The 27943-nt window shown below is 43.9% G+C and overlaps 3 protein-coding genes and 1 pseudogene across 3 annotated transcripts; 1 reads left to right on the top strand and 3 right to left on the bottom strand.

The window, feature by feature from the left end:
• Positions 1-25: 25 nt before the first annotated feature.
• On the bottom strand, positions 26-1681 carry LOC112349821 (pentatricopeptide repeat-containing protein At2g35030, mitochondrial-like). Its single transcript, XM_024684936.1, has one exon. It carries the CDS (start codon positions 1679-1681, stop codon positions 26-28), a length of 1656 nt encoding a protein of 551 aa, XP_024540704.1.
• Positions 1682-8026: 6345 nt separating this feature from the next.
• Positions 8027-8531, bottom strand: LOC112349889 (pentatricopeptide repeat-containing protein OGR1, mitochondrial-like; the record flags this gene model as incomplete). Its single annotated transcript, XM_024685082.1, has 1 exon — positions 8027-8531. A coding segment is annotated over exon 1 (471 nt), but the record flags the coding sequence as incomplete, so codon positions are not given.
• A 13380-nt stretch (positions 8532-21911) lies between these two features.
• LOC9647076 lies at positions 21912-25237 on the bottom strand (annotated as a pseudogene).
• On the top strand, positions 24923-27139 carry LOC9649621 (alpha-L-fucosidase 1). Its single transcript, XM_002980036.2, has 3 exons — positions 24923-25879; positions 26068-26304; positions 26375-27139. The coding sequence occupies exons 1-3, from the start codon at positions 25353-25355 to the stop codon at positions 27060-27062; spliced, it is 1452 nt and encodes a 483-aa protein (XP_002980082.1). The 5' UTR covers positions 24923-25352; the 3' UTR covers positions 27063-27139.
• The last annotated feature ends 804 nt before the right edge of the window (positions 27140-27943 follow it).

The raw sequence follows: 27943 nt of genomic DNA, 5'->3' as shown, positions 1-27943 counted from the left end.
CAAAAAATTTAAATATACCAAAATGCTAGTTTAACCACTCATCAGTAAAAATTGTCGCAAAATCCACGTATGGCGCTGAGTTTTTAGGATCCATCGCGATGGCATTGCAAGCAGCACCAACACTCCTATCCACTCCAACAGAGTGGATCTTACAGGCACTCACGAAGCATCCCCAGTTGGAAACATCTGGAACAAATGGCATTGTGTTGATGAGATCCTCAGCATCATCCAAGAGCCCAGCTCCCGCAAGAACACCGATCAAGCAGCAGTAGTGATCTCGCTCAGGGCTTATATCGTAGTCAAAAACCATTGAAGCCAAGGTGTCTCTAGCAGCAATTACCAGCCCAAGGTGGCAGCAAGCGATCAAAAGGCCCATGAAACTCAGCTCGTCTGGCTTGAATCCTTCCAGATTTAAGACTTTAAAGAGCTGAATGGACTCAGCACAATGTAGATTCTGGGCAAACGACACGATAAGAACGTTCCAGGTCACTATGTTTGGCTGTGAACAGCGTTTAAACAATGCCCAAGCATCGTCTAAGTGTCCATTTTGCCCATACGCTCCGATCATGCAATTCCATGTGATAACGTTTGGAACTTCTATACTGTCAAAAAAGCACTTTGCTTCGTTTACATGCCCTCGTTGGGCATATGCAGTGATCATAACATTCCAAGGAACGCTGTCTCTCTGGGGCATCAGATCAAACACTCTTCTAGCTTTTGCAAGATTATCTTGATTGCAAAGTGTTGCTAGGAAAACTGTCCACGACACTAGGTTTCTTTGAGGCATTGAATCAAAGAGATTGTGTACTTGATCGATTTCACCGCACTGGGAGTTTGCTCGGAGCATTCCAGTCCATGCTATAACATCGTGCTGTGGCATTCTCTCATATGTGTCTCTTGCTAAATTAGTGCAGCCATGCTGCGCAAAGGAGTTGATAAGTGTTGCCCACGACACGCAATCTCTCTGCGTCATCCTCGCAAAGAACTTTCGTGCTCCATCAAGATCTCCGCACTGGGCATGCGCAACGATCATAGAGTTCCATAGGACTGGATTGCTCAGTCTTTTGTGAGAATCATGATCTCGTTCCATTCTATCAAACAGCTTCTTTGCTTCAAGAAAATCTCCAGCTTGAGCATATGCCGAAATAATCACATTCCACGACACAGAGTCTCTCTCAGGCATGTTTTCAAATTGGTTTCTAGCCTGGCTGATCATTCCAGATTTCGCAAACCCAGTGACAATAGCATTCATGCAAACAACGTCCCACTCTGGAATTCGATCGAAAACAAGCCTCGCTTCATCAATTTGCCCGATTTTGGCATTTGCCGAAAGAAGCGCATTCCAAGTCACTACATTCTTCCCGGGCATGGAATCGAAAAGGCGCTTGGCCTCGTGGAGCTGCTGGTTGTGAATGTGGGCTTGGAGCAGGATTGTCCATGAAAAGGAGTTGGGGGTGAGAATGGAATCAAACACGCTGCGTGCATCGCCAGAGCTCCCGCATTTGCCATACATTTGGACGAGGAGATTCGCAATGTAGATGTTGTTCTTGTAATGGGTTCCTTCGATCAAAGCGTGGATCTTGCGAGCATCGCTCAGATATTTCGCGTTGCCACAGCACCTGACGAGACGAGCGTATGATTCCAAGTGATCATCCCGGGGAAAGATGTTCTTGGCAACCATGTAAAGCTTCCATCCAGGGTTTAAGCAATGCTATCAATGTCCAGCGCTGGTCGAGGATGAAGATTGTATGGCAGTGGATGTGATGCGGGGCTCCGAGCGGTGAGAGTGGCGGTGTGGTGGGATTTCGAGGACTGCGACATCCCAGCTGGGATTCCTGCGACGAATGTGGGGACTGCTGGGCTGTGAACCAGAGGATTCAAGGGTCCAGTGTCGATCGACGCTTTTGGCGATACATGGCGGGATTTCTCTCCACAATTTGCCATCGTGTAAGTTTTCGATTTGCTGGATTTTCGTGGATCAATCGTTGTGATTTTTGTTTCTCTTCCAGCTCGCAAGAATTTGGCCTCCGATCGAACTCCCATGCTGGTTTTGGTGCTGTGGACTGTCGATCATCCGCCACCAGCGCATCTTTTCATCTCCACGGACAGTGATCTCTCCAGTGCGTTGCACTCGCTGTGGATGAAGAACTACAACGTTCTTCTGGCATGCCACTCTCCTTGCCGCTAAGCTCGCTAGAGGAGACAATCGTGAGCAGCATCCATCGCTCCTCCCGGGAGTTTTCACAGGATATAAGTTCGTCACCGCCACCATCTTCTCCTCCACTATCATTTACGCCGCCAACTCCACCGCCACCTTTGTCGCCATTGCTGCTAAGTCCTCTGCCGTCACCAAGTTCACACTAGAGGATTCTTTTTAGGACTTCCACAAGAATATCTGCGAACTGCTTTGCAAAAGAGAAATAATCCTGAGTAACAAGATCCACTTTGTTGAGCACCACTGCTAGAGGTATTCCACAGTATCACAGGATCCAAGCGCGGCCTATTGAGTGAGAACAGCGCCAACTGGTGGATCCGAAGTCTCCCATCTTCAATCATCCCACGTTTGTCTGTCCAATCTATTCCCGAGACTAAAACACTATCACCAACCATGACTCTTTAGATTTAAGTGGCAAAACACCCTCGGATTCGCACTTAAAAACAATGCATTCGAACACTTAAAATTCACTTATTTCAAATTTTGAAATTTCAAATTCAAATTCAAATGTTTAGAATTATATCCCGGCAAATTTCAAAGCAAACACGAACGCCACTGGCAAAGACAGAGGGAAAACGTGAGGTTCTCTCTAACCTCTTTCACATCCTCTGGACTGTGCAACTCCTCACGAGGCTCCCCTTCCGCTTGCTCGGGATCACCATAATCGACAAAGAGGTCCTGATCCTTGAGCCTTTTCACCTCTTTCCTCCAAGCTTGGCCCGAAGATCAGTCTCCCCAACATCAATCAAGAAATTGTGCAAGATGCAACAACTCTTGATGATGTTGGGAAGGTACTTTGGCTGGATCCTTTGTTTTTGATCCAAGCATCTGAACTTCATTTTAAGAAGTCCAAATGCTTGCTCAATAACAATCCGAGCAAGGTGGTGATGAAGGTTGAAAGCTGCCTTGGATGGTGTCGGGTTCGGAGCTGAGCAACAACCAAAACAAGTGAACAAAAGAAAGTAGAATGAAGAAGACTTACTTGTGTGTGGAATCATCTGATGCTGCTGGAGTTTGTACCCTTTGTCCCCCACTAGGTATGGCTTGATCCTATCATCATATGCTAACACCGCAGGCAATGTCAGCAGCTCCCTTGCTACAATCTTGTTCCTGAGGGTTGAATTACGAAAAACCCTCATGTCGTGGACGCGTCCTGAAAGCAAAAAGAACATTTTAGAACCATCCACAACACACAAAGAAACATACCTGGCTACCCAGCGTAGACACTGAGGAACCTCTTCTGGGCATCACAAACCCCTTGCAAGGTGACCGAGTACCGCTGCTTCCGGTCGTAGTAGCTCTCGCCGTCCAGTCTAGTAGGTCGGATGATCTCGGAGTACAGTCGATCGCCCCAGCAACATTAGGCAGTCGGGTTCCTATTGGTCGTCAAAACTTATAACAATCCAAAAAACATAAGAAAATGTACCTGTCACTTGTCGAAAGCCAGCAGCAACAGCACGAACCTCCTTGGCGGTTGAAGGAAAATGAATCTTGTACCTGAGACACTTGACAATTGCCGCAGTAGTGTCCATGACAATCTCATGAGCTATGGACTCACCGATGCCAAACTTGTCTGCCAGATCCAAGTAATGTGTTCTTGAAAAGCTTGTACAAAGTCACCCCCAGTCGAACATCCACCGGCACCGCACTCCTCCAACCGGTATCTTGCTTCCGGATCTCGCTCTCCAGCATGCCACAAATGGTGAAGAAGGTCCTCTTCTCCATCTGAAGTTTCCTCTTCCACCTCCCCACATCGTAATACTTCAAAGAAAACTTACTCCAGGTGGTGACATTTCGAGGCTTCACCCACCACAGGCCCATGCAAAACCTCCTCCCAATCACAGCCCGACGAAGTTCACGGTCTTCTTCCTCAGGCAGCACTTACCGGGGATCTTGTCATCCGCAATGTGCATGAAAGCTTGCACAGCTAATTGAAGAAAAGTCGCACACGCCAAACCCTAACCTAAGAATCTTCTCGAATATTTCCGGAATAATTTTTAACAACTTCCCTTAAAATAAAATGACCCCCCCCCAACACTTTAGATTTGGTCGGGGTTTTTGAAAATTACTTAAGAATTCTCTAAATTCGCCTTTTTTTTCGTGTGAATCCAAAATACTAATAATTTTCCCATAAAAAATAAGGGTAAGTAGCTTAAGTTATTGTGCAACTAGGGAAAACGTAAATTTTGCACGGGTAACTCTTGGTCCAGAGCTAAACTCTTATAAACATCTCTAAACATGCTCATTTAATTAACCACCAATGAACGGCCAAGATATCTTTACCCCCCTTTCGAAAATAAAAAACTAAAAGTAAAAAAGATATTATCAAACACTATTTTTTCAATGTTTGTTTCTTTTCTTATTTTCTACTATTAATTAACTTACAACTCAATCACACAATATTTGGAGCTGGAAGAATTGAATCCAACTTAATTTCAGCAAACTGATGAGGATGGACAATTTTTATTTTCATTTCTTTTGCACTTCTTAATTTACATTTCTTAATTTATTTCTACTCTTCTTATACACACTTCTTCGGTGTATTTGGCCCATTATATTTAGCTGAAACACATGTACATGTACACTAGTACACTACGTACTAAGCCTATGATACACACTTGTTGCTAATTCTCAACGATTTGTGCATCTGCTGGTTGATACACACACACACACACACACTGTGTAGGGCTAGCTCCATCCACAAGAGAGCCTTGAGGTTGGGCACCAGAGGCTGGAAGAAGTAGTCACAGGAGAGAGCAAGCAGGTCACCACTCACGACAAGCTCAAAAAATCTGGAAGGAAGACGTCGCCGAGGAACTGGTGAGTACGTTGCAAGAAACAAATGCCGTCGTCACCAGCTTCCACACGTCTTCAACGTGCTCTAGGAGCACAAACCCAAAGTTGGTCATGCCGCAAGCCGCCATCACCTTGCTCCCGGAACATGAGGCGGTATCACCAAAGAGTTTGGGTACCGGCAAGTCTTCATACTAAGGCTTATTACCTGAATCTGGGCGCTCCGTTTTGGGGCACCTGTTGGCAGGTTTAGTCAGCATTCCCGATTCTGCTACCAAAAAGAAATTTAAATTTAAGACAACGTGTCATCCTCCTTTTGCATAGTTTTAACTTTTAAATGTTAATTTTTTCTCCGTGAAGTTCAGGTTGACGGCGGTATTTTGACGAGGCATGCTCACTCAGCGGCCCATGTTTCTGGGTTTAAAACCAGGGATAACTGCAAGAAAGAGCACTGACATGTTTTCAAAAGTAGTTGTCACAAGAACATCTGCCATCCTGGAACACATGAACCCGACTGGCATCTTTGCAGATGATTAGCCTTTTTTCCAGCTTAGAGACGAGAGCAGTGGCCGCATGGCAATCGTCACAAACTCGGAGATTTTTCACAATTCTGATGGTTTCCTTCTGGTGCGAGTTCACCAGAGCACACCCCAGCGCAAGCTTCTCACTGTGGCCGCACAGGTGATCCTCTTTCTCTTCCTCGGGTATGTCTTTTAGAACGTTGATCACATCGCTCACGTACCCCTCCTCTTTCATTCTCAGCAACAATTGCTTGAGCTTGGCCGCAATCTCGTCGCTCTGTGAGTGACTCCTATCCCCGACAGAAAAAGAATGCACTTTTCCTGAGCTAACATCCGTCCACCAGCTTCTCTCGGGCTCCCTGAAGCTGCCTTCACCTCTCATTCTCTCCACAACAGCAGCCCTTTCACTGAGCATCCCCAGGTTTCCAAATATATTGGCCATCAATGCGTAGGGCGTGCTGCTCTTGGGATCCATCTCCACAAGACGCTCAAACGCGAGTTTGCCGATCGTGTAATTCTTCCACTTCCGGCAGGCTCCGAGCAGGGACGTCCAAACCACTGCATCCGGTTCAAAAGGCATGGTTCTGAGAACTCTCACAGCTTCGTCGAGGAGGTTAGCTCGCCCGAGCATATCGATCAGACACACATAATGCTCCAGACGTGGCTTGACTCCATACTGCTTGGGCATTTCATCCAGAAGCTGCCTTCCTTTCCCGACCAGACCACCATGGCTGCAAGCGTTCAACACCGAGACAAAACTCACATCGTCAGCTTTACAGCCCTCCTCCTGAGTCATGGAATAGAAACACTCCAAGGCCTCGATCGATCGGCCCTGGAGAGTGTAAGCCTGTATGAGAGAGTTCCAGAGACCCGTGTCGTCCCGAGTTCGGCACTCGTCAAACGCTTCCTGAGCAGAATCAACATCGCCGCATTTGCCGTAGAAGCTCACCAGGCTGGAGCCCAGAACTGGATTGTTTTTCAGCAGCCCTTTATGCTTTGCCAGCTGGTGAATCTCCCTCCCGAGCTTGATCGCCATCACACTCCCGCAAGCAACAAGGACGCAGGTGTAGGTGCAAGCATCAGCTTGAATGGTGTTATCAGCCCTCAGGGCAGAGTAGTACTCCAGAGCAAGTTCAGCTCGCCCGTTCGTGTTGCAGCCCTGGATGATCGCGGTGTAGGACACAACACTCCGAGTTCCCATGCAGTGGAAAATCTTGCGAGCCTCCTCAAGCTCGCCACACTTGCAGTACATGTCTACCAGGCAAGTCGCCATGTACAGACCTAGATGTTTCTTCTCCTTGCTCAGTACTGAATGGACTTCCATCCCGATGCGTAGAGCTCTCTCCCTCTTCTCGCTGGATTCGGTAGCAAGTATGGAGCAGGCGCTGATCACCGCGACATGAGTTCGATCGTTGGGTTGAATGGTGGTACGAGCTCTCAGGGCAGAGTAGTACTCCAGAGCAAGTTCAGCTCGCCCGTTCGTGTTGCAGCCCTGGATGATCGCGGTGTAGGACACAACACTCCGAGTTCCCATGGAGTGGAAAATCTTGCGAGCCTGCTCAAGCTCGCCACAATTGCAGTACATGTCTACCAGGCAATTCGCCACGAACAGATCTAGCTGTTTCTTCTCCTTGCTCAGCATTGAATGGATCTCCATCCCGATGCGTAGAGCTCTCTCCCTCTTCTCGCTGGATTCGGTAGCAAGTGTGGAGCAGGCGCTGATCACCACGACATGAGTCCGATCATCGGGTTGAATGGTGTTATCAGCTCTCAGGGCAGAGTAGTACTCCAGAGCAAGTTCAGCTCGCCCGTTCGTGTTGCAGCCCTGGATGATCGCGGTGTAGGACACAACACTCCGAGTTCCCATGGAGTGGAAAATCTTGCGAGCCTCCTCAAGCTCGCCACACTTGCAGTACATGTCTACCAGGCAAGTCGCCATGTACAGATCTAGCTGTTTCTTCTCCTTGCTCAGCATTGAATGGATCTCCATCCCGATGCGTAGAGCTCTCTCCCTCTTCTCGCTGGATTCGGTAGCAAGTCTGGAGCAGGCGCTGATCACCGCGACATGTGTCCGATCGTTGGGTTGAATGGTGGTACAAGCTCTCAGGGCAGAGTAGTACTCCAGAGCACGTTCAGCTTGCCCGTTCGAGCCGCAGCCCTGGATGATCGCGTTGTAGGACACAACACTCCGAGTTCCCATGGAGTGGAAAATCTTGCAAGCCTCCTCAAGCTCGCCACACTTGCAGTACATGTCTACCAGGCAATTCGCCAGGAACAGATCTACCTGTTTCTTCTCCTTGCTCAGCAATGAATGGATCTCCATCCCAATGCGTAGAGCTCTCTCCCTCTTCTTGCTGGATTCGGTAGCAAGTCTGGAGCAGGCGCTGATCACCGCGACATGTGTCCGATCGTTGGGTTGAATGGTGGTACAAGCTCTCAGGGCAGAGTAGTACTCCAGAGCAAGTTCAGCTCGCCCGTTCGTGTTGCAGCCCTGGATGATCGCGTTGTAGGACACAACACTCCGGGTTCCCATGGAGTCGAAAATCTTGCGAGCCTCCTCAAGCTCGCCACACTTGCAGTACATATCGATCAATCCCGTTAACAAGTAGATGTTGCTTTTGTGCTCATCACTCTTGAGCACAGCTTCATGGGCTTGTTTTCCCAAAGAAAGGGATCTGCTCTCAGCTGAGTCTCTCACGCGGTGTATCAGCCTCCCTAAACTCACCGGTTCATCACCAGCTACAGGTGGGGTATGTGGAGATTTGTAGCGGGCCGTGGTGGCCTTACCTACAGCTGGGCCAGCGAGCGACCCGAGTTTTGCAGAGACCCAGGTTGGTGCTTTCCTGTTGGCGATCCACAGGCTCTCTCCGGTAGAAACATGTTTGAAATCCGGGTAGGACTCTGAGAAGAACTTGTTTTTCTTCTTGAACCTGTTGTCCCACCAGAAAGTGGGATCCCTGAACTCCATGAGATTGTTGAGAAATGACACACACACCACACAAACCCTAGCGCCACACCCATACCCTAGAAATCCCGATTAACTGAAAAGCTCGTGTTTTCTGTTTTTTCTTTTTCTAATTCTTAGCAGCTTAGATGTTTATTGTTAAAAAAAAATCTCTTTGATATATATAGAAAGTGAGCCAGCAGCAATCAGTTGCTCAAGAGCTGAAGAATCAGTACATGCATAATTTTCAGACAATCTTCTAACTGGCTGAACATCAGGTTTTTATGATTATTATTATTATTACTAACAACACGCACGAACTTCCTAGAAATCCCGATTTGTTATTCTCTGCATTCATTTCTTATATGATCTGTTGCTGCATGCACTTAACTGTAGGTAGCCTTCGGTTCTTCAATAGAATCTGCTAACGAAAAGATATCGATACACTCAATATGCAAAAGTAAACCACACTCTACACAAATTAAATAAAAAATGCTCTTCGGCCAGAAGCCTCAGGGCACCAGTTTCATGCAGAACACTTTCGCAAATGACTCTCGCCCGGGGCCCATGCACAGGAGTCCTCCGGGCAGTGGTAAAACCTCACAAGGCCTCACGTACTTATATTCACCCTGGGCTTCTGGCTGCTCCGCAACAACACCTTACCACACCAAACTCTTCACACATGAAGCCACGCACGGAGGAAAAAACTGCGCGAGGCCTCACGTGCTTACATTCAGTCCTTATATGTGTTCTTGGCCTCGGTCAGTTCATCTCCTTTGTTGTCCACCTGCGCTTCTTTACTTCATGTTTTTGCTTGCATGCTTCGATTGACATCTTCAGATTTTCAAGCGAACGATTGTGGCATACCGTGGCTACGTTTTTCGGCAGAGCTTGGAGGTGCTGAAAGCGACATTAAGTTCGTGGAGGATTGATCTTGATTTGGATTGTATGGATCTCTATAAATTTTGAAACTTGAGTTTATTTTTCTTCTTTTTCTTCTGTGTTGCCAAAATAACTGGTGTCAAACTTGCTTTTGCAGACTATCTCTAGTACTTCTGGATGCAATCAAGGCCTGCTGCTCATTGCTTCAAAGGAGGAGATGATAATTGATCCCCAAAGAGCGAGCTCGATGGTTTTGTTGCTTTCATCAAGTTATCATTCCGCTGCGATCTGAAACACCACATTGTCCACTGTACTTTCACAGGTTTCGAGACAGGTACCCGGGAAAGGTGTATTCCATTGTTGTTCCTCAGGACCTGGACTTGTTTTGCGGCCTCAAGTGTGAGCTGATCAAGATGAGGGAGAAGCTTGCGATGGCGGAGGCTTGGGCTCGAGCAAGGTTGCAGAAGCAGTATGAGGATGATTTCTTCTACAACTATGATGAGTGGGACAGCTTTGTGGATCTTTCCACATTGAGATCGTCGAGCGGAGAGTGTTGTAGCATAAGTTATCTCCTGGAGAAATGGTCCTGGCTCAAGGAGCAGTTTGCACGCATCCGCACGTCAAGATTGTTGGAGAGCTCAACTGGAAGATGGAAAAAGGCCAAGGTGACTCATGGGGGTTTCAAAACCTGCACTCGTCTTGGTAAGGTTTGGTGAGTTAAGTAAGTATGATGAGTTTGAAGAGACAATCGCAAAAAAAAGGGGGGGGACGTCTAGACGTGAAGCGTGCTAGCTCTCCTGAATGGCTTCAAAGAGGTGAGGTGTCTTAAAGAGGAGATGATAGAGCTGAGCATGGAGCTGAACTTGGCTTGTGCTCCTTCTTGTAAGAGCTAACTAGCTAGCAAAAACAGAGGAGACGGTGAAGAGGATGCCTCTTGAACTCCAAGAGAACAACAGACCTTTTTTTTAAGGAGGGGGGAAGCTGTTAGCAGCTCAGATGGAGCAAGAGGTTAGGGCTGATGTCATCCCTGTGCGCCAAGACTGCTGGGTGGGGAGGCAGGGGGTTGGGAGCAATCCGAGGCTTGAGATCTTTTCTACCTGGTGGAACTCCATCCCAGCATTCCTACTTCCCTCTTTTACGCTGCTACTCTTAGCTCGCGTTAACTCTTAACTCACATTTATACTCTACTTTCACAATAATCTAATTAATTCTGTTTTTTCCTTCCTCTAACTTACCTCTAAACCTCAGGATCATATGGAGCATATAAATAATGTGATTAACACCTCTCACTCTTGATCTTGTGGGATTCATAATATGATAACACCTCACTGCTACATAAATACACATTAAAAATTGTTAATTTATTATTATTAAAAAGTTAGTGTATTCCAATCTTGTTGAGCTTATCTATATCTACCATAGAATATATCATCAATCCGTTCACACACAATATCGAGATAACCGCTTCACATGGACCTTCTCTTGACGTTGTGCATTGAGTGTCACCACATAGATTTGTGGACCAACTTGTTGGATGATGTGATAAGGACCTACGCAGCAAAAACCTTGGATCTGCAACACCCGATAACTCACCAACACTTGATCACCAACAACATATGTAGAAACTTTAGAAACTCCAGTGGGTGCAAAGTCCAGGCAAAAGTAGAGTGGAATTCAGTTATTTGGAATGTGCCACACCCAGGAATTCAATCCAAATCTCTTCTCTTCAAAGTTCTTGTGTCAGGTTTATATCCACGAAACCAGAGCTGGCACTTCCTCTTCAGAGCTCAGTTGCAGAAGATCTTGCTTAGACAGGGTGGTAACTAGAAACAAGGAATCAATTGGCACTGCTCCTCTCAACATAAAGGTCCAGGATGGAATAGCAAAAGAGATGTTGAACATATCAGGTTAAGTCAGAAAGAACCAGACCATCTGACAGATGCATTAGCTGATCGCTTGTTCTTCAACGTAGTGCATAAGAACAGTAATCAACAGTATATAGGTGACTGTTCAGCTCCAGGCTTGGGTAGAGGTCTTTGGCCTAGGTGGCATAGGAATGTGGGAGCTTCGATCAAAGACTTATGGATCTACAAAGAGCTAGCAAGCCATCACTTACAGCAAAGTTCTTGTTGGTATCTTGTTTTTCTTCCTCAACAGTGGACAAGGTATGATACAATGAAAAAGGTAAAGTCAGGTATTTGTTTAACGTTCGCTTGGAGCAAACATGGCCTCATGACAACCCATTACAACCCAGGATGAAAACTCCACATCAAAGCTTAAGGCAGCATCGCTTGTGATCGCCTTCATCTTGCTTTACATTTATCCCCATAACAGTGGTGCACTGTTTCCATGTATAGTTCCCGAGGAGGTCCCAGTTCCCAGGATGGCCTTCGGTAAAAGGATCAGGACGATACATCAGAGAGGGAAATCCACTGAACTGGATCCTAAGGTTCAACTGGAGAATGCACTTCAATACACTAGTTTGGGGAGTACCTATATCTGATCTTATATAGGATCCGGCTCAGTTATCCTGGGAAGGTAATGAGTTCAGTGTGTCTTTTTTTATGTACAGGTCTAAGCATGGCAGAGAGCTTTTGATGGATAAAATTGACACCAAGCTTATGCGAAAGTTGAAGAATTGGAAGTACATTGTGAACATGTGGAAGACACTAGTGGAAGCTAAGGTAAGCTGGCTTCTTGTGCAGGACAGCATCCCTGTTGGTGATTGGCTCACAGTTCACAAAATTCTGTGTATTCTATGCAATGAAAACCCCGTGGAGATGCTTGAACACATCTTCACATGCAAATTTGCAGTTGGTATTTGGCTCTTTGATCAGAGACCTAGGTCCAGAATCAGCTGGTTCATCACGAAATACGGTGACATTTTTCCCTCTGCTCCAACTATGATGGACAGTAGCTGAGGAGAGAGAAGCTAGCAAAGCATCCCGCTAACAAAACCACTAACTGTCTCACGTGACACACGGGGTCAGAAAAGAAAGAAAGGATAGGAGCAAGCGACTACTTCTCCTCTTCCTCTGGAATGTCATCCAAGTCATACTCAAAATTAGGAAACAACATCATCCTCAGCTTCCCATGTAGCATCATATGGAGAATAACCATTCCACTGAACAAGTAACTCTCTCCAAGTCTTACGATGTGTGCGCGCTAGCCGTTGCTATAACACACAAGTAGGGCCAACCTTCAAACATCTATCTCTGGAATCTTGATCGCAGACTGGTCCAAGATATTACCAGAATGCAAACATGCCTTCAACTTCCTACATAGAAGACGAGATGAATCTTCACACCACTAAGCAAGTCTAGTTGATAGGCAAGGTCTCCAACTCGTTTGAGAATAATCCAAGGCCCACAGTACTGTGGCGACAACTTAGAACTACCTCCACCTTGAAGAGCTCACTGAGCTTCAGACAACCAAAGGAAAACCTTGTCTCCAACCTGAAACTGCTTGTGCTGACGATGCTCATCAGCCAATTCCTTTGCCTGGTGCACCTTAAGAGAAGCCAAATTCATACCAACAGGGGACCGAGGTTGAAAGCCATACATTGCCATAAATGGAGCCATCTCAATAGCCAAATGGAAGGCACAGTTATGGGCAAACTCTAACAAAGGCAGGTACTTCTCCCAAATACTTGCCTCTTTAGATGACCAACAAACGATCTTAGCATGTCTTCCAGCACTTAATTAACTTGTTTCGTTTGTCCATCTGATTATGCTCAGCTTTGTCTCAAGCTTTTGGAACATTGTCTGCCAAAACTCCAAAGTGAATGTGGGATCCCAATCACTTACAACATCCTTAGGCAGCCTATAGAGAAATACAGCTGAGCAAGGTCAAAAGCCCTAGCATTCGTCTTCACAAGGAAGAAGTGAGCCAACATCATCACACAATCCACAACAACCCAGATAATTTCATTGCCTTGAAGTGCCTATTATGAAACTCATAGAAAATGCTATCCCACTTCCGCTGAGATTAACTACAGTAGAGACCTTCATGCTTTTGACAATCTATTGTGACTGCCTGGCCGGTCTAACAACTGTGCACATACTTATTAACACCTGACTTCATTCCAGGCCAAAATAAATGTGTCTTTACCAGAACACACATCTTTGATGTCCTGCACTTGGTGCAACGGACACTCTTACAGAATCCACTGTGAAAGAACATCATCTCTAGGAACCATAGCCCAATTTGTCTTGACTAGGAAACCATCTCGTACATCAAAGGAAGCACAATCGCATTGGAAGAGGCGTCCCCCTTCAAAACAACTGCATGTGCCTTCACTACAAAGGAGTCGAAGTCAGCAAACTCCTTCATTTCATCCAGCAAACCACTGGAGAGCTTCCCAAACGAGATAGAGTTCACCATCCTAAACAATGGAGAAACAACCATCTTTACTGTCTACTCAAAGAAAAGTTGTAGATCTTGGAAAACCTAGCAACTTTGCTTTAAATATCAATCTTCCGAATTCACAAATAATCTGAAGTCAAAATTACCCTTTGACTTTTACTTGGGGGAAATCGGTTTTCGTCACCTTAAACCCCAGAGCTAAACTCCTCTGGTGGTTTGAAATCTACACATCCATTTCCTGCAAAAACTCCAGTCAATGAGCCAGCTGGCCTCGAAACTCCATCTGGCGAGTGAAAAGAGTGACAAGTGGTAAAGTTATCCACATGAAAAATCCAAACCATACGGATAATGCCTTCACTCTTTGACTGCAACAACTACAACATACAACTTCCTATCCCGAGTTAGAAGTTTAGCTAAGTTGCGTCAAACTTGTGGCTTATGTAGGCAATAGGACAGCAGTCTTGCACCAAGACAGCTCCTATACCCTCATCACTAGCCTTGTTAATGAAAGTATGCGTAGCACCAGAGTCAAAGAGGACACTGAGCACTTGGCTATGCACAACTCATTGCACAAACAACTGTACAGCTCAAATGAGTTGATACAATTCTTCTTCACTCCTTCAGAAAGCTTAGTGACAGCAGTGTCAGCTAGAACACGAGTAGATACATTCTCTCCTTGGTCTACACTGACACCCATGGCCTCACTAGGATCAAAAAGAGAAAAGGACTCATGAGCCATACCCTCTGAATGCATAGCACCATACCAAGGAAACCCATGCATAGTAGGGGGAACAAGCTAGTCAACGACTATCTGAGTCTTTTGAGGATCTTCCCGCACACCATCTCGTGGCACCACATGTCCAAGATAGGTGATCTCCTCCAAGAAGAACTCACGCTTTGACAGTTTAGAATACAGCTTGTTCTCCCTCAATGGTGGCAACATTTGCCTCACATGCATCTCATGTTCCTCCTTAGTCGTAGGACATCATCAAAGTAGTGCCTTGCACATGAGATTGCACAACTCTATCAAAAGAACTGTTTGATAATAGTTAGCCTCGGCCATCATATGAAGCAACATCTTTGCTGAGTTAGAAAAGACTCTTTGAGCATTCCAAAGTTTCAAAACGAGATAGTCAAAGGATCTTAGCTAGCAATAAGTTGTTCTAGCATGGCTAGTCTTCTTTTGATCAATTCTTCTTGGTTGATTTTGTATTATATTGCCATTCATAATGATGGAATGATGTATTCGAGTGGTGTCAAAGCTTCAAGGCTATAAATGAGCTTGAATAGTGTCAAATTTGTTAAAACTTTATATGTGGTTCAATATGCCTACAAGGCATCGTAAATGTGATCATCCCAGTCTTTCTGATTTATTTTCACAATTTTCATGAGGATGGTTTTGAGTGTCTTGTTTGTAGACTCTGCTTGACCATTGTCTTGAGGGTAGTACGATGTTGAAGCCTTGTGTTGGATAGTGAATTCTTGAGTTAGAATCTTGATGGTTTCATTGATGAAGTGTGTTCCTTGATCAGTGACGAGTTCTCAAGGTAAGCCATATCTTGTAATGATGTTTTCGTAGATGAACTTTGTTATGTTCTTTGTTATAGCAATCTTTATTAATTGAGCTTCAGTCCATTTTGTCATATAATCTATTGCAATTAAAATGTACTAGTTTTGCTTGGAAATTGTCATAAGTGGACTAACAAAGTCAAGTCCCCATCATTGAAAAGGTTCGAGTGGAATTTTTGGATGAAGTTCTTGAGTTTATTTCTTTAGTGCATACTTGGTTCATTGGTAGATGTCGCATTTTTTATAGAACTTGGCTTAGTTGTGCCAAAGTGTTGGCCACCAAAGTCTTGTTTGTAAAATTTTTTGAGCTGTGATTTCTTCAGCAAAATATCCTCCTACTTATCCATAGTAGGCTTCTTCAAGTAGATGTTGTGTTTCTTGTAGGTTTGCACATCTTCATAAAATGTTGTCTCTTCCTTGTTTGTACAGTTTTCTTCCCACGATTGAATATAGTCTGTAAGCAACCAAAGGGAATGACTCGAAAGACGGTCCATGGGGTTCAAATATAGAGGGAAAGGGCCCATGAATAAGAGTGCACCCCTTTTTCCAATCGGTTAAGGGTCTTGGGATATTTGGGGTTAAGCGTCCTTGGGTTTGAATAGTACTGGGCTAGGTGACCTCCCGGGAAGTCCAAACCTAAGAGCTTACATTTGGTATCGGAGCGGTCTCGGGTCCAACTCTGTTGGTTGGCTAGGGGAATCACACCACATGTTGATTGACATCTGGCTGGTCCAGTTTGCTCCCGTTGGGCTCGACCCGAGGGGTAGGGTGTCAAGAGAGCGGGGCTCTTGGGAGAGCTGCGGCTCTCAGCTTCCGTTCACGAGGGCGTGAACTTGCAGGGAAGCGTGGTGGATTGTAAGCAACTAAAGGGAACGACTCGAAAGACGGTCCATGGGGTTCAAATATAGAGGGAAAGGGCCTATGAATAAGAGTGCACCCCCTTTTCCAATCGGTTAAGGGTCTTGGGATATTTGGGGTTAAGCGTCCTTGGGTTTGAATAGTACTGGGCTAGGTGACCTCCCGGGAAGTCCAAACCTAGGAGCTTACATAGTCTTGTCCTCAAGACAAATTGCTTGCACTTGTCAGAGGTTGAATATCAATTTGGTATTGTTGCTGTTGTGAGGTAGTAGTAGATGTTGTCCATCTAGGTTGGTGATGTGTGGATTCAAAGGATATTGGAGTCAGGAAAGTCCTCCATGTTGTGTTTCGGTTGTTCATCAGTTGTAATGCGGCTTAAGTGTTCATATTCCCTTCCAAGCTTGTAGATGATCTCAAAGTTGTATTCTTGAAGTAGTAAGAACTATTGTGCAATTATGCCAGTAAGGATTGTTTTGTTGAGAAGGTGGAAGAAGTTACCGAGTAAGTAGTATTGAAACTTTTGGAGTATGTAAATCATTGCTAAAGCTTCTTTTCAGTTGTAGTGTAGTTCATTTCAATTGAGTTGAGTCTTTGACTTACATAGTAGATTGGTCGGTCTTTATGATCTTCTTGTTGTTGCAAAAGGATCGCTCTAAGGGTGTAGTTGGAGGTGTCAACTTGGATGTTAAAGTCTTTGTTCCAGTTTGGTTGAGCAAATATTAGAGCTTGGGTGAGGGAATTCTTAAGGTTGATGAAGGCATTTTGACAATCTTGAGTCCAGTTGTAAACTTGATTCTTCTTGAGGAGTCTGGTGATAGGTTTTGCAATCTTGGCATAGTTTTTGATAAATCTTCAATGGTATCCCATCTTACTGAGGTATGATCGAAGGTTTGAAATGTCGAATGGATGTTGTATATTGGTGATTGTGAGGGTTTTGTCCTTGTTGATGAGGATTCCTTCTTTGGAAACTACATGTTTGAGTAGAATTCCTGATTTGACGAAGAAAATGCACTTGTCAGGATTCAATATGATATTGTGTTCATGGCATTTGATGAAGCATTTCTCTAAGCATTGGAGATGATCTTCTTTGTTGTTGAAGACATTGAAGTCATCCATAAATACTCATATAAATTCAGTGAGGTATTCTTGAAAAGTGTTAGTGATGATCCATTGAAACATGAATGGTGCATTAGAGAGATTGAAAGGCATGCGAAAGTAGGCGTATGTGTAGAAGTTGTTTTCTCAAATATGAAGCTACTTGTGAAAGTTCTAGAAGGGTGAGTGTGATACCTTGTTAAAGAACGTTGGTGATGGGCTTTGGTTGTTCCTCTTTTCTTGATAAAGTTTTAGTCACAATTTCCTGATCATCTTCAACTTCAAGTTGTTGTTGTTGAAGGGTTTGCTGAATTGTGTTGATTAGCTCCTTACTTTGTTGCCATTTGTGCCTTGAGATTTTTTGTACTTCGTCTTGAAGTTTTTGTTCTTTGACTTTTCCTCAAGGTCATTTTCAAAAGTGTAGTGTTTTTTCTGACTTCAAGTTAGAGCTCTTACCTCATGTTCATCTTTAAAGTGTTCATCTTCAATTTAGTTGATATTGATATTTCTTGTTGTTGGAGGAGGTCTTCGATGTTGCTGATCTTGCTAAGGAGGTCGATTTCCTTGATTTTGTTGTTGTTGGTATTGGGGTCAATTTCTTGAGTTTGAAGTTGTTATTGATAATTGTTGTGAGGAAATACTCTGGATGGTGGATCATATTGTTGATTTTGCTATTGATAGTTTAGTTATTGCAAAGGTGGTCTCCATTGTTGATTGTTGTTGTACTGTTGTTGATAGTTGTTTTGCCGGGTGGTGGTCTCCATTGTTAGTTATCTCAATAAGGCTGTTGATAAGCCTATTGGTATGGTCGCTTATACTGATTGTTTTGGTTGCCATTGTTGTATTGTCAATGGTATCTAGGGTTAGGATTATATGTATCTTGATTCTGGTAGTTTAGCTATCACTGTTATGGTTCTTGTCTGGGCTGATTGTAATGTCTTTTAGTTGGTGTAGGAGTTCAAGGTATGTTCTTGATTCGTGTGACTTCAGTTGCTCTTTTGTCTCAACAAATCTTTGTTATATATCCTTCTTTTTCATAGATCTAACACTTAGAAATCAGTAGTTTACACTCTGTTAGGATGTGTTCTTTGTTTTCACATTTCGTACACTATACTCTTTCTTTAAGTTTGTTTTTGATTGTAACTTTCTTAAGTATTTTGGTAAGTTCTTGATTTTTGTCTTTCTTCATGACTTTGAATTTTTATTCTTCTTTATCATCAGAAGAGTTGTTTGTTTTTGTTATTTTTACTCTTAAAAATTTTCAAAGCTGTTTCTTGAGGTTCTTGATTTTCTTGGAAATATTGTCAATAGAGGTCTCAACATCTAGATCTTCTTCAGTACTTGTGAGAGCAACCATTTGCTAGTATATCTTCTTCAATCCTTGTACATACCAAATATATTTACCTTGTTTAGTGAGTAGATCTTTGTAGCACTTTGTGTGATATTTGAATCTTCGGGTATAGTCTTTTATATCTTCTTTACTGCCTTGTTTGATGCTCTTGAGATGTTTTAGGTATTTAGCTGTTGTGCCACCGGGTTGGTACTTCTCTTTGAATCGCTTCACTTTTTCTTGAAACTTAGATTATAATATTTTCTTTTAAGTGTGAAAGGGAATAGAAGTTCTTTATTGTCTTCTTGCTGATTGACTTATATAATTTGGTTAAATTGCTGGAAATGTCTTTCTACATCTTCAGTTTTGCTACTGGTGAAGATTGGATATGTAATCATGATGTTATAGGGTGTTGCTAGACTAATGAGTGCGATCTTTCTACTATTGGTGATGGTTCAGTTTCTAGAGAAGCTGGATAAAACTGAGAGTTGTCGGTGTTCTAATCTTCGTAATTAGGAGTTTTGAGTGGTGGTAAATCTTGATCTAAGTCTAAATCTTGGTTGATTGTGTCTTCCTTGGCATTGGTTGTGTTGATGTTGCTTGGTTTGCTAACTTGTGTGGCTTAGGTCATTTTGTCAAAAGTCTTGAATATAGTCTCAAGGATTTCGATTTAAGCTTGAGTCTTCTATTACTTATCTACTTCTAATTTGTGCTATAGTTGTTTCTTCTCTTCTTGTATTTGTTCTCTACCTCTGAGTAAAGCTCCAAGTGAGAAATAAAATCGAGCATGATATCGCAAACTTGTTATATCTGATCTCGCTCTTGTATTTTGAGTGGATCAGGGTTGTGTTTGTACATCCAATGTTGTGCTAAAGTTTTCTTGAGTTATCATTTTCTTGAATTTTGGTATTTGTGTTGCTACGTTATACTCAACTCAGTAAAGTTGATCAGTTTTCAATAAGGCCATTGCTTGCCAACTTCGGGATCAAACAGAAGTGCATACTATGGTTACTCTTTTTATAAGTCCTTGTTGTGTTAAATTGTTGTAAAGTAATTGTGGCTTACCTTTAATTGTGTTGTATAAATTCATGCACGTCCTCACTATGAGCATCCACGTTCTCCAGTCAATGGTAATGTTCAAAAAGTATGAGCTGAGTAGTGGTTGCATTTTAAATGTTGTTGTCCTCGAGGTTATTGTTGATACATGTTTTTAGATTCTTGATTCTTTTATTTTTTTATCTTCGATCATTGTCTATGCTTCGATTAACTATTATTTTTATTCCCCATCATCCCTGAGGGACCTCCACTTGTTAAATCCTTAGTATTTGATTTCTATTTCCTTGGTTGCTTCTTAATAGCTCATCTAATAAATGTATATTTTCGTTTTCAATAATGTGAAGAAGAAATGCAAGTGATTATTAGTATGGTAGATGGTATACTATTACCAAAAAGAGTTTGGGATAGTTTTCATTGAACTAGACTACCTATTTCCAACTTACTTGAAACATAACAAAAAAAGAGATTGAGATTCTAATATAATCCCACCCTAAAGTTATGTTGTATAGAGCATTTTGAGGGGTCTACAACAATAACTAGTCCCTCAGTGTATAGCATCCACTATCTTCACAAGAGCTTTATACCATATACTACAAGCATTTATATCTATAGAAGAACAACCAGAATTAGGGATATTCTTGCCTTCAGAAATATTTGCCTCTATCTTTTGTGGAATAACATCTTCATCATTATTCCTTTGTGTTCCAATTGTATTTCCCTACTAACATCCAATTCACCTGTAAGGGGGGAGTAATTCAAGGTAAACACTTTAATAATGCAAAGCAAAACACATCGAACTCTTAAAGAAGCACAGTGACAAATGTAAGTAGCATCTAAAGATTCCATTCTTCCTTTTGCAATTGATTCTCCATTATCCCAAAAATCTCTATTATATCTCCTTTAACAACTTGAGAAAAACAAAGAAAATTACAAATATCAAAACACAAATAGAAGGACAAAAGTACAAAAAAAAGACAAGAAAATAGAAATTAAAAAACAAAGCTCCTTTTGTGAATATGAGAAAAAAAAGCATGAAAATATATAGTGAAAATAATTAAAAATGCATAAAATAAGCACACATGAAGTCAAAGAATTTCTAGCATGCACTTGCACACTAAAAACCAATTTAATGTATTGATGAAAGAATATGAGCTCACAATAAACCAAAGTCAAATTAAAAGAGAAATAGATTGGTAAGTGCAAGTTTGTAAAATGACCAAAGAAATGGGGGTTACTTAACTTTGAACAAGCATGGTCTCACATTCATTTTTTAAAAATGTAAGGATTTCTAACACTCTCTCTTTCATGGTCTCTTGTTTTTTTAAGCTAGCATGTGGGCTCATGCCTAGCCAAACTCAAACTTGAGTTTCTCCAAAGAAGCTTGAGATTTTTTGGCATGCACTTGTACACCTATAGACCAGTTTTGGATGACTCTTTCTTGTAAATCTTTGTTCTTTTATTTTGAGATTTCTAGGCATGCGCTCTCATGCTTATAGACAAGTATGGGATGACTCTCTTGTAAATACACTACACTATCATATAGTCTCACACCAAGCAATACTAAAATACAAATGTATATTCTTTATAATAATGAAAACCATATGTTTTGAGGAAAGAAAAACTTACCATGGACATAAACAAACCAAAACAGTGTGGGAGAGATATGTGTTTAGGATGTGCTAGAGAAAGATGTGATCCATAGAGAACCCAAATAATAAAACCTAAGAAAAAACCATAAGGCTAAGAGGGTGAAAATTTGAAATGCAAGCTTGACAAAGAATAGGGTAGTGTTATGATACTAATAGCTTGTATCAGTTTTGTTTGAATTTAGGCAGGATTAATTAAATAATGTAGTACAGATATTTAATGTTGTCATATAGTTCAAGAAGAGACTCCATACAAAGTTTTTTCAAAAAATAACTAGAATTTTTTTAGTATTTATCGAAATTTTGTTTACAAGATTATATAATGAGAATCATGGCTTGAAATTTATTATTGAAGAGTATATGTTGCATATGTTGTAGTTTATTACTCTATTTGATTCTATTTATATTCTATGTTATATTTTACCGTTTTCATTTTAAATTTTATTGTTTTATAGAATTTAATTCCTGAATTATATTGTTTGATCCATTTTATTTATCTTGCTTCCTGCTTCGCTCGTGGCTCCAAAGAATCACCCCAGCCAAAAAAAATTCCTCCTTCCACGACTACTACTTCGCTACACTGCTCTACCAAAATCCACCCAGCAACAGTCACTACTACTTACTTGTGGAGTGTGATTTACAATTCCACCTCTTGCAAGTCGTCTCCAAACACTCCGGAGGAACTGGCAGCTTCGAATCCCACTGTGCCGGACTGTTGATGGTGGTGCCGATGAATCGAACTTTCCTGGTGTTGGTTTTGCTGCTGCTGCTCGACCATCACTGGCGGAGTGACTTCCAGAGCTGGAGGTGGCGGCAACGAGACGGTCGACGGTGCTGCTGGATAGTGATTCGAATAGAACATTGCTGGTGAAGAGCCGCTCGAGAGATGATCAGGCGTTGGCCCCGGATCGTTTCTCATATCCTGTACAACCGGCTGAGCGAATGCTGCTGCTGCAAACGGTCCATTCCCGTTTGAGAATGCCGTGTCGGGGACAAAGGCCGGTGCCGAGGAAGGATCCACCGAATGGTTGCTGTTGATATCTGGAGCAGCGGCAGCAGCGGCCGCAGGCACGAAAAATCTCGCTGGAGCCAAAGGCTTTGCGCTTGCCTTTGGCACCGCGCCAAACAGTGGAGGAGAGTCCGATGATGGTGTTATGCTACCTTTGTTGAATGTATCGACATATCTCCAAAAACCTCGTGAGATTGGAGTGCTGGGAATGACCAAAACGGTACCTTGATTTAACGTTTTGACGTGCGCGAGCTGCGTACTGGTTACTGCTCGGAGCCATTGGTGGGATTCTACTCACAACCGGTTGCGGCCTTTCCGGAGTTGGCTGTGGTCTCTCCGGAGACATGGAAATAGGAGTGCTCGCTACTCTAGGACCTGCCCCTAGGAAAGACCTCGTTACTAGATTTCTTCTAGATTCTAACAATGGCTGGGTCTTCCTCTAATCCACTTCCTCCTCCCCCACCTCCTGCAAATCTAGGCTCATCTCCTGAAAACTGAGACCGTTCTCCTCCACGCGCGAGACGAGCTTGTTTGCCGTGGGAGGAGGAGCCAACGGAAGCTCTGGCGCTTGTGCCTCGGCTCCTTCTTCAACCCTGCGCTTCAGTGTCTCGTCGTATCTAAACTTGTTGCTGTCGCCAAGCTTTGCCTGCATCACGTACTAACCATCAATCAGCTAGCGCTCTTTCCAAAGCTTCTACAAACCTCCTTCGAAGGTGTTTTTATGAAGCCCATCGCTCTTTGCACGAAAGAAGTAAAGATTCCTTTCGCTAGACTAACGATCTGATGAAAGAATACAAGTTCTAATCGAAGGTACACAAGAGCAAGTCGAGTTACCTGTCCAGGCCTAAAGTCAGGCTCAGAAATGCTTCTCGCTGGCATGTTGGATCTTCTCGTATTATCACTTATGGGTTCTATTGATGCCGACGAGGCAAGTGATACACTGCTTCTGCTAGAAGCTGTTGCGGGACAGTTATTAATATCAGCATATCAGAAGCTTTCGGGGAAGAAGGGCCTGTCATCTTGTGTAGACCAATATTGCCAAAAAACCGTTGCACAATTGACGTCGAGCCTCCCTGGATAACAGGAAAGTGAGTATAAAAGCCGAGTGTCCGATTACAAACCTGAGAGTGGATACGAAGACGCTTGGCCCACTGTTTTCAATGTTTTCAACACCGCTTGGCAATACCTTCGAAGAGAAACCTTAAGGATACAGTTAAAAATCACTACCAACCTTAGAGCTTCGTTTATCTTTCCAGCTTCAGCAAGCGTCGACGCATAAATAAGCTTGTATGGCTGAAAAGGAAGTAAAATAAACTGGGAATTGCCAGTCACTCTTGCAGATTCGTACACTTCCATTCGCTGATGAAGAAAAGGTTAACAATTGTTATTGAGGACAAACACGGCTTACCTGGATAGCTTCTGGACTAGCGTACGTGCGTGGATACTTACAATGGTCGGCACCTATAAGACAAAGTCTGGCAGAAGGGGAGAAAGGCTCAAAACTAGCATTTGCAACAAGATAGCAAATATGGGCTCCACATATCTGCAAGTTAAAACTATGAGAAACATCAACGTGTGACCATGTATATACCTCATCTCGATGTCTCCAGAGACAATCACCAAGATGCATAATCACTCTCTCGTCCCCATTAGTTCGGTTAGCTGCCATTATAGCCAGGTTTTCCTGCCATTCTTCGAGCATTCCTTCTACTGCGTCCTGCAAGTCAACATGCACTCCTTAAGAGTAGCTTGATAAAAGTATTTCACCTGTGTTGCACCATCTACAGCGGACGCTGGAACCGGTTGAGGTTGAGGCGCTGTTACGTTCGACGAATTAGTGTTCCCTACGAACACTCCGGCATGTTGACCAGCATAAAGAAGAGTTAGAGTCCGGAGGGGAAACCCTGGTTGAAACTGACGTTGAGCCATGTCCGCTATAGTGTCGGTGTAGAACTATTAAAAACCACAAGACCATCACTAACGGTCTATACATCAAAGCTACAAGACAACCGGGCCATAAGAAGAGCACATCCCCAAAGTTGCCCGTCTTGAGCAGCCCGTAAAGCCTCTTTCTGCTTTCCGGCAATCAGTAGCCTTTTCACCTCAAATATCAACTCAAGAGAAAAAGACTGCCCAACCTGCATTTGCTGTTCGGTTGGAGTTGTCTGTAGACAGCGAGAGCCAAAAGCCCATGACTCTACATCGTGCTCCTCCTTTATGTTCTCAAACAAAGCCTCGGCTCTTCCAAATGCCCTTTCCTGGCAAATGCTGTGACGAGGGCAGTCTGCGCAACGATCGTCTTCACGGGCATCTGATCATACCAATCCTTGGCAGAAGCTATCTTTCCACTGCGGATGCAAAGCGTGATCATCACATTCCAAGAGATCTCGTTCTTCTCTGGGGCCAATTCGAAAATCTCTCGCGCTTTATCAAGATGCCCGTTTTCGGCATATGCCGTGACGATCGAGTTCCACGTCGAGGCATCTCGCCGGAGCATCCCATCGAACGTTCTGCGCGCTCGATTTAGATATTTCGCCTGTGCGTAGGCCTGGATCATGATGTTGGAGGAGAAGAGCTTAGGATTCTCTATGGATTCCAAGATTGCACGGGCGTCATCGACGCTGCCGCATTTGCAGATTCGCGAGGTATTTGTTGCGGCGGTGCTCGCTCTGCGCAATGCGGGCGTGGATTTGCCTCCCCTGTGACAGATCCCGGCAGTTCTTGAGCAGTGCTCCCCAGGAGAGCAAGCAATCCTCTGAGGTGTCTGTGGAAATCACGAAATTGGGGAAGAGCAATGCCATAAACTTTGCTGGATCTCACACGCATTCGCGATTCGCGAGGTATTCCTTGCGAGAATCCGGGCGCGACCTCCACAGCTCTTGAGAATCCTGGACGGAGAAAGAACATTCCAATCTAGCTTGGAGATCACGGCTAAGAAGAAGAAGATAATCCATCTTGCCTTGCAAGAACAAGGACACCCTGGAAGAAGCAAAGATTTTACTCTCTGGTGACAATTCCTCTACTCCACTGGGCTTATAAGATTGGCTCTCTCCTCCATTATCTATAGCAATGAATTTCCATCTCTCTTTCTTGCTCCTCGAGATACTAGTGTTCTTGAGAGCTGTCGCCCTAAATTCGCCCCCACCGCTCCCTCTCCGCCCAATTCCCTCATGGCGCCAGCTCCAGTTCCACTCGCGCCGCCTCTCGATGTTCTTCCACTTCGGCGTCAACACATTCACGGACTCGGAGCGTGGATCCGGCCACGAATCGCCCTCCATCTTCAACCCGGAGCGATTGAATGCGTCGCAGTGGATGGACGCGGCCCAATCCGCGGGCGCGCAGCTCGTGATCCTCACGGTCAAGCACCACGACGGGTTCTGCCTGTGGCCCTCGGCCTACACCAATTTCTCCGTGGCTAGCAGCTCTTGGCGAGGAGGGAAGGGGGATGTGGTGGCCGAGTTCGTGGCTGCCGCCAGGGAGCGTGGATTGGACGTGGGCTTTTACCTCTCGCCATGGGATTTGCACGAGAGCTGCTATGGCGACACTCTTCTCTACAACGAGTTCTACTTGGCTCAGCTCCGAGAGCTTCTTACTGGGTGAGTGAGACATTCTTTGCTTCTTCTTCACGCATTTTTCTTGGTGGCATGGTCACTGTGTGATATGTTTGCATTTGCTCCAGCCCATCAAACGGTTTTAGCATTAGGAGCTCGCGAGCTTGTGGGCTTTTGTAGTTTTCATCTCTAGCAGCAGATGCCTTGACGCGGCATTCTGTTTTGGCGTGCAGATATGGGCCGATCTCCGAGGTGTGGCTGGATGGTGCGAAATCACCCACTGCAGTGAACATGAGCTACGATTTTGAGCTCTGGTTTGACACGATTCATCAGCTGCAACCCGGTGCCAACATCTTTTCCGACGCTGGCCCCGACATCCGATGGGTTGGGAACGAGTATGGCGAGGCCGGACAACCATGCTGGGCGATGGCGAACAGATCTTCCATTACGATCGGCAGGAGCGATGGCCAGTACGTAAAATCCATCCTTGCATGAAACTTTCGTTCTCGTGAAACTCGATCCAATTCGCAACATCAACAGGTACTTGATGTCTGGAGAGAGTGCTGGAACCGACTGGCTCCCTCCGGAGTGCGATATCTCCATCAGGCCCGGTTGGTTTTGGCACAGGAACGAGGCTCCAAAATCCCTGGAGCAGCTGCTCGACGTTTTCTACAAATCATCCGCCAGGAACTGCTTGCTCCTGCTCAACGTCCCTCCAAACTCGTCGGGACTGATCGACGAATCCGACTTCCAGACGCTGGAGCGGTTTAGCTCCGCCATAGATTCCATCTTCAGCGTCAACTTAGCAGCGAATCCCTTGTCCGTGACAGCAAGCAGCGTTCGCAGCTCTTCGTTCGGGCCGAAGCAAATACTTGACGAGCGTATGGAAACTTTCTGGGCTCCAATGCAAGGGGAGTCGACCGGCTGGATCGAGCTTGATCTTGGCAAGGTCTCAATGTTCAACGCACTAGAGATCCGAGAGCCAGTAAACATGGGACAAAGGGTCATGGAATATCACGTCGAGGCATGGGACAGCGAGCTGGGCTGGTACCTGGTGAGCAACGGTAGCACCATTGGTTACAGGAAAGTGGATCGACTGGAAGAGGATCAAGTATGCGCTGCTCGCCTCGTTCGACTGCTGATTGACACGTCACGGGGAGATCCATTGATCTGCTTCTTTGGTTTGTACTTCGATATGTACAACCTCAGGCACTTGTCTTCTATTTAGAAGAGAAACTACAAGAGGATATGTATATTTCATGGATACACTTTTCAGGTATGAGAAACATAGCTTTGAGTTGGAAATCCCTGGCCTGATCAATAACAGTCACTCCTAACAGATTGGAGCCTAGAGAACAACCAAAAAAAAATTAAGAGCTAGCTCTCTACCCTTTGAGTTCGTGGAAAATGGAGGTGGCAGCTGGTTAAACTTGAGAAGTTAGCTTGTCTGGAAAAGCTCCTGTTGCTCCTGCTTCCTCGCCACAAAATCACACCTGCAAACACACGTCCAAACGTTGAATTAGTAGTTCTCAGATTTAAAAGCTTTGAAAATAAATTAGAACATCTTTTTGCCGAAACCGTCGGTCAACTATATGTAGTCAACGTGACGACCATGTTTTTAATTTATAAACACAAAATTATTCTAAATAAATATCAACAATTAAATTATAAAATATTCAAGAATACCCAGGTATATCCTATGTTGGTTTGCTTAAGCAAACCAAAAATATAGTGCCTAAATTGAAGAAATACTCAAAGGTGTAAATGACTATAACTTAACTGAAGCCATAAAAGATAGGTATTGTGGAAAAATAAAGAATACAAATATAACAAAATTGATATGTGTGCAAATACTAAACAGGTCATACACCTTGTGGGCGTTCTTTTGCAAATAGCCTGCAGAAAAAAGCTATTAAAATAAATATTTGATTTGTAAAGAATACTTGATGCATTAAAAATACGAGCTTATATAACACTTTTTCTCCATCTAGCATGTCATAGAGGACAAAATAGCAATCTATTTAAATTATAACTCAATGTAGATTAAAATCACTAAAGGATGATCCTAACGATTCAAAACAACTATTATACTTGTCTCAAAAGGCTAGC

Source organism: Selaginella moellendorffii, unplaced genomic scaffold, assembly GCF_000143415.4.
Source record: "Selaginella moellendorffii unplaced genomic scaffold, v1.0 SELMOscaffold_43, whole genome shotgun sequence".
In the NCBI taxonomy this organism is placed as follows: domain Eukaryota; kingdom Viridiplantae; phylum Streptophyta; class Lycopodiopsida; order Selaginellales; family Selaginellaceae; genus Selaginella; species Selaginella moellendorffii.
This window is presented reverse-complemented; position numbering and strand designations above follow the sequence as displayed.

Coding starts and splice junctions, on each gene's coding strand:
- LOC112349821 (XM_024684936.1), bottom strand. CDS start 1,681: ATGGTTGCCAAGAACATCTTTCCCCGGGATGATCACTTGGAATCATAC.
- LOC9649621 (XM_002980036.2), top strand. CDS start 25,353: ATGAATTTCCATCTCTCTTTCTTGCTCCTCGAGATACTAGTGTTCTTG. Junction 25,880..26,067: donor CTCCGAGAGCTTCTTACTGG/GTGAGTGAGACA, acceptor TTTGGCGTGCAG/ATATGGGCCGATCTCCGAGG. Junction 26,305..26,374: donor ATCGGCAGGAGCGATGGCCA/GTACGTAAAATC, acceptor CAACATCAACAG/GTACTTGATGTCTGGAGAGA.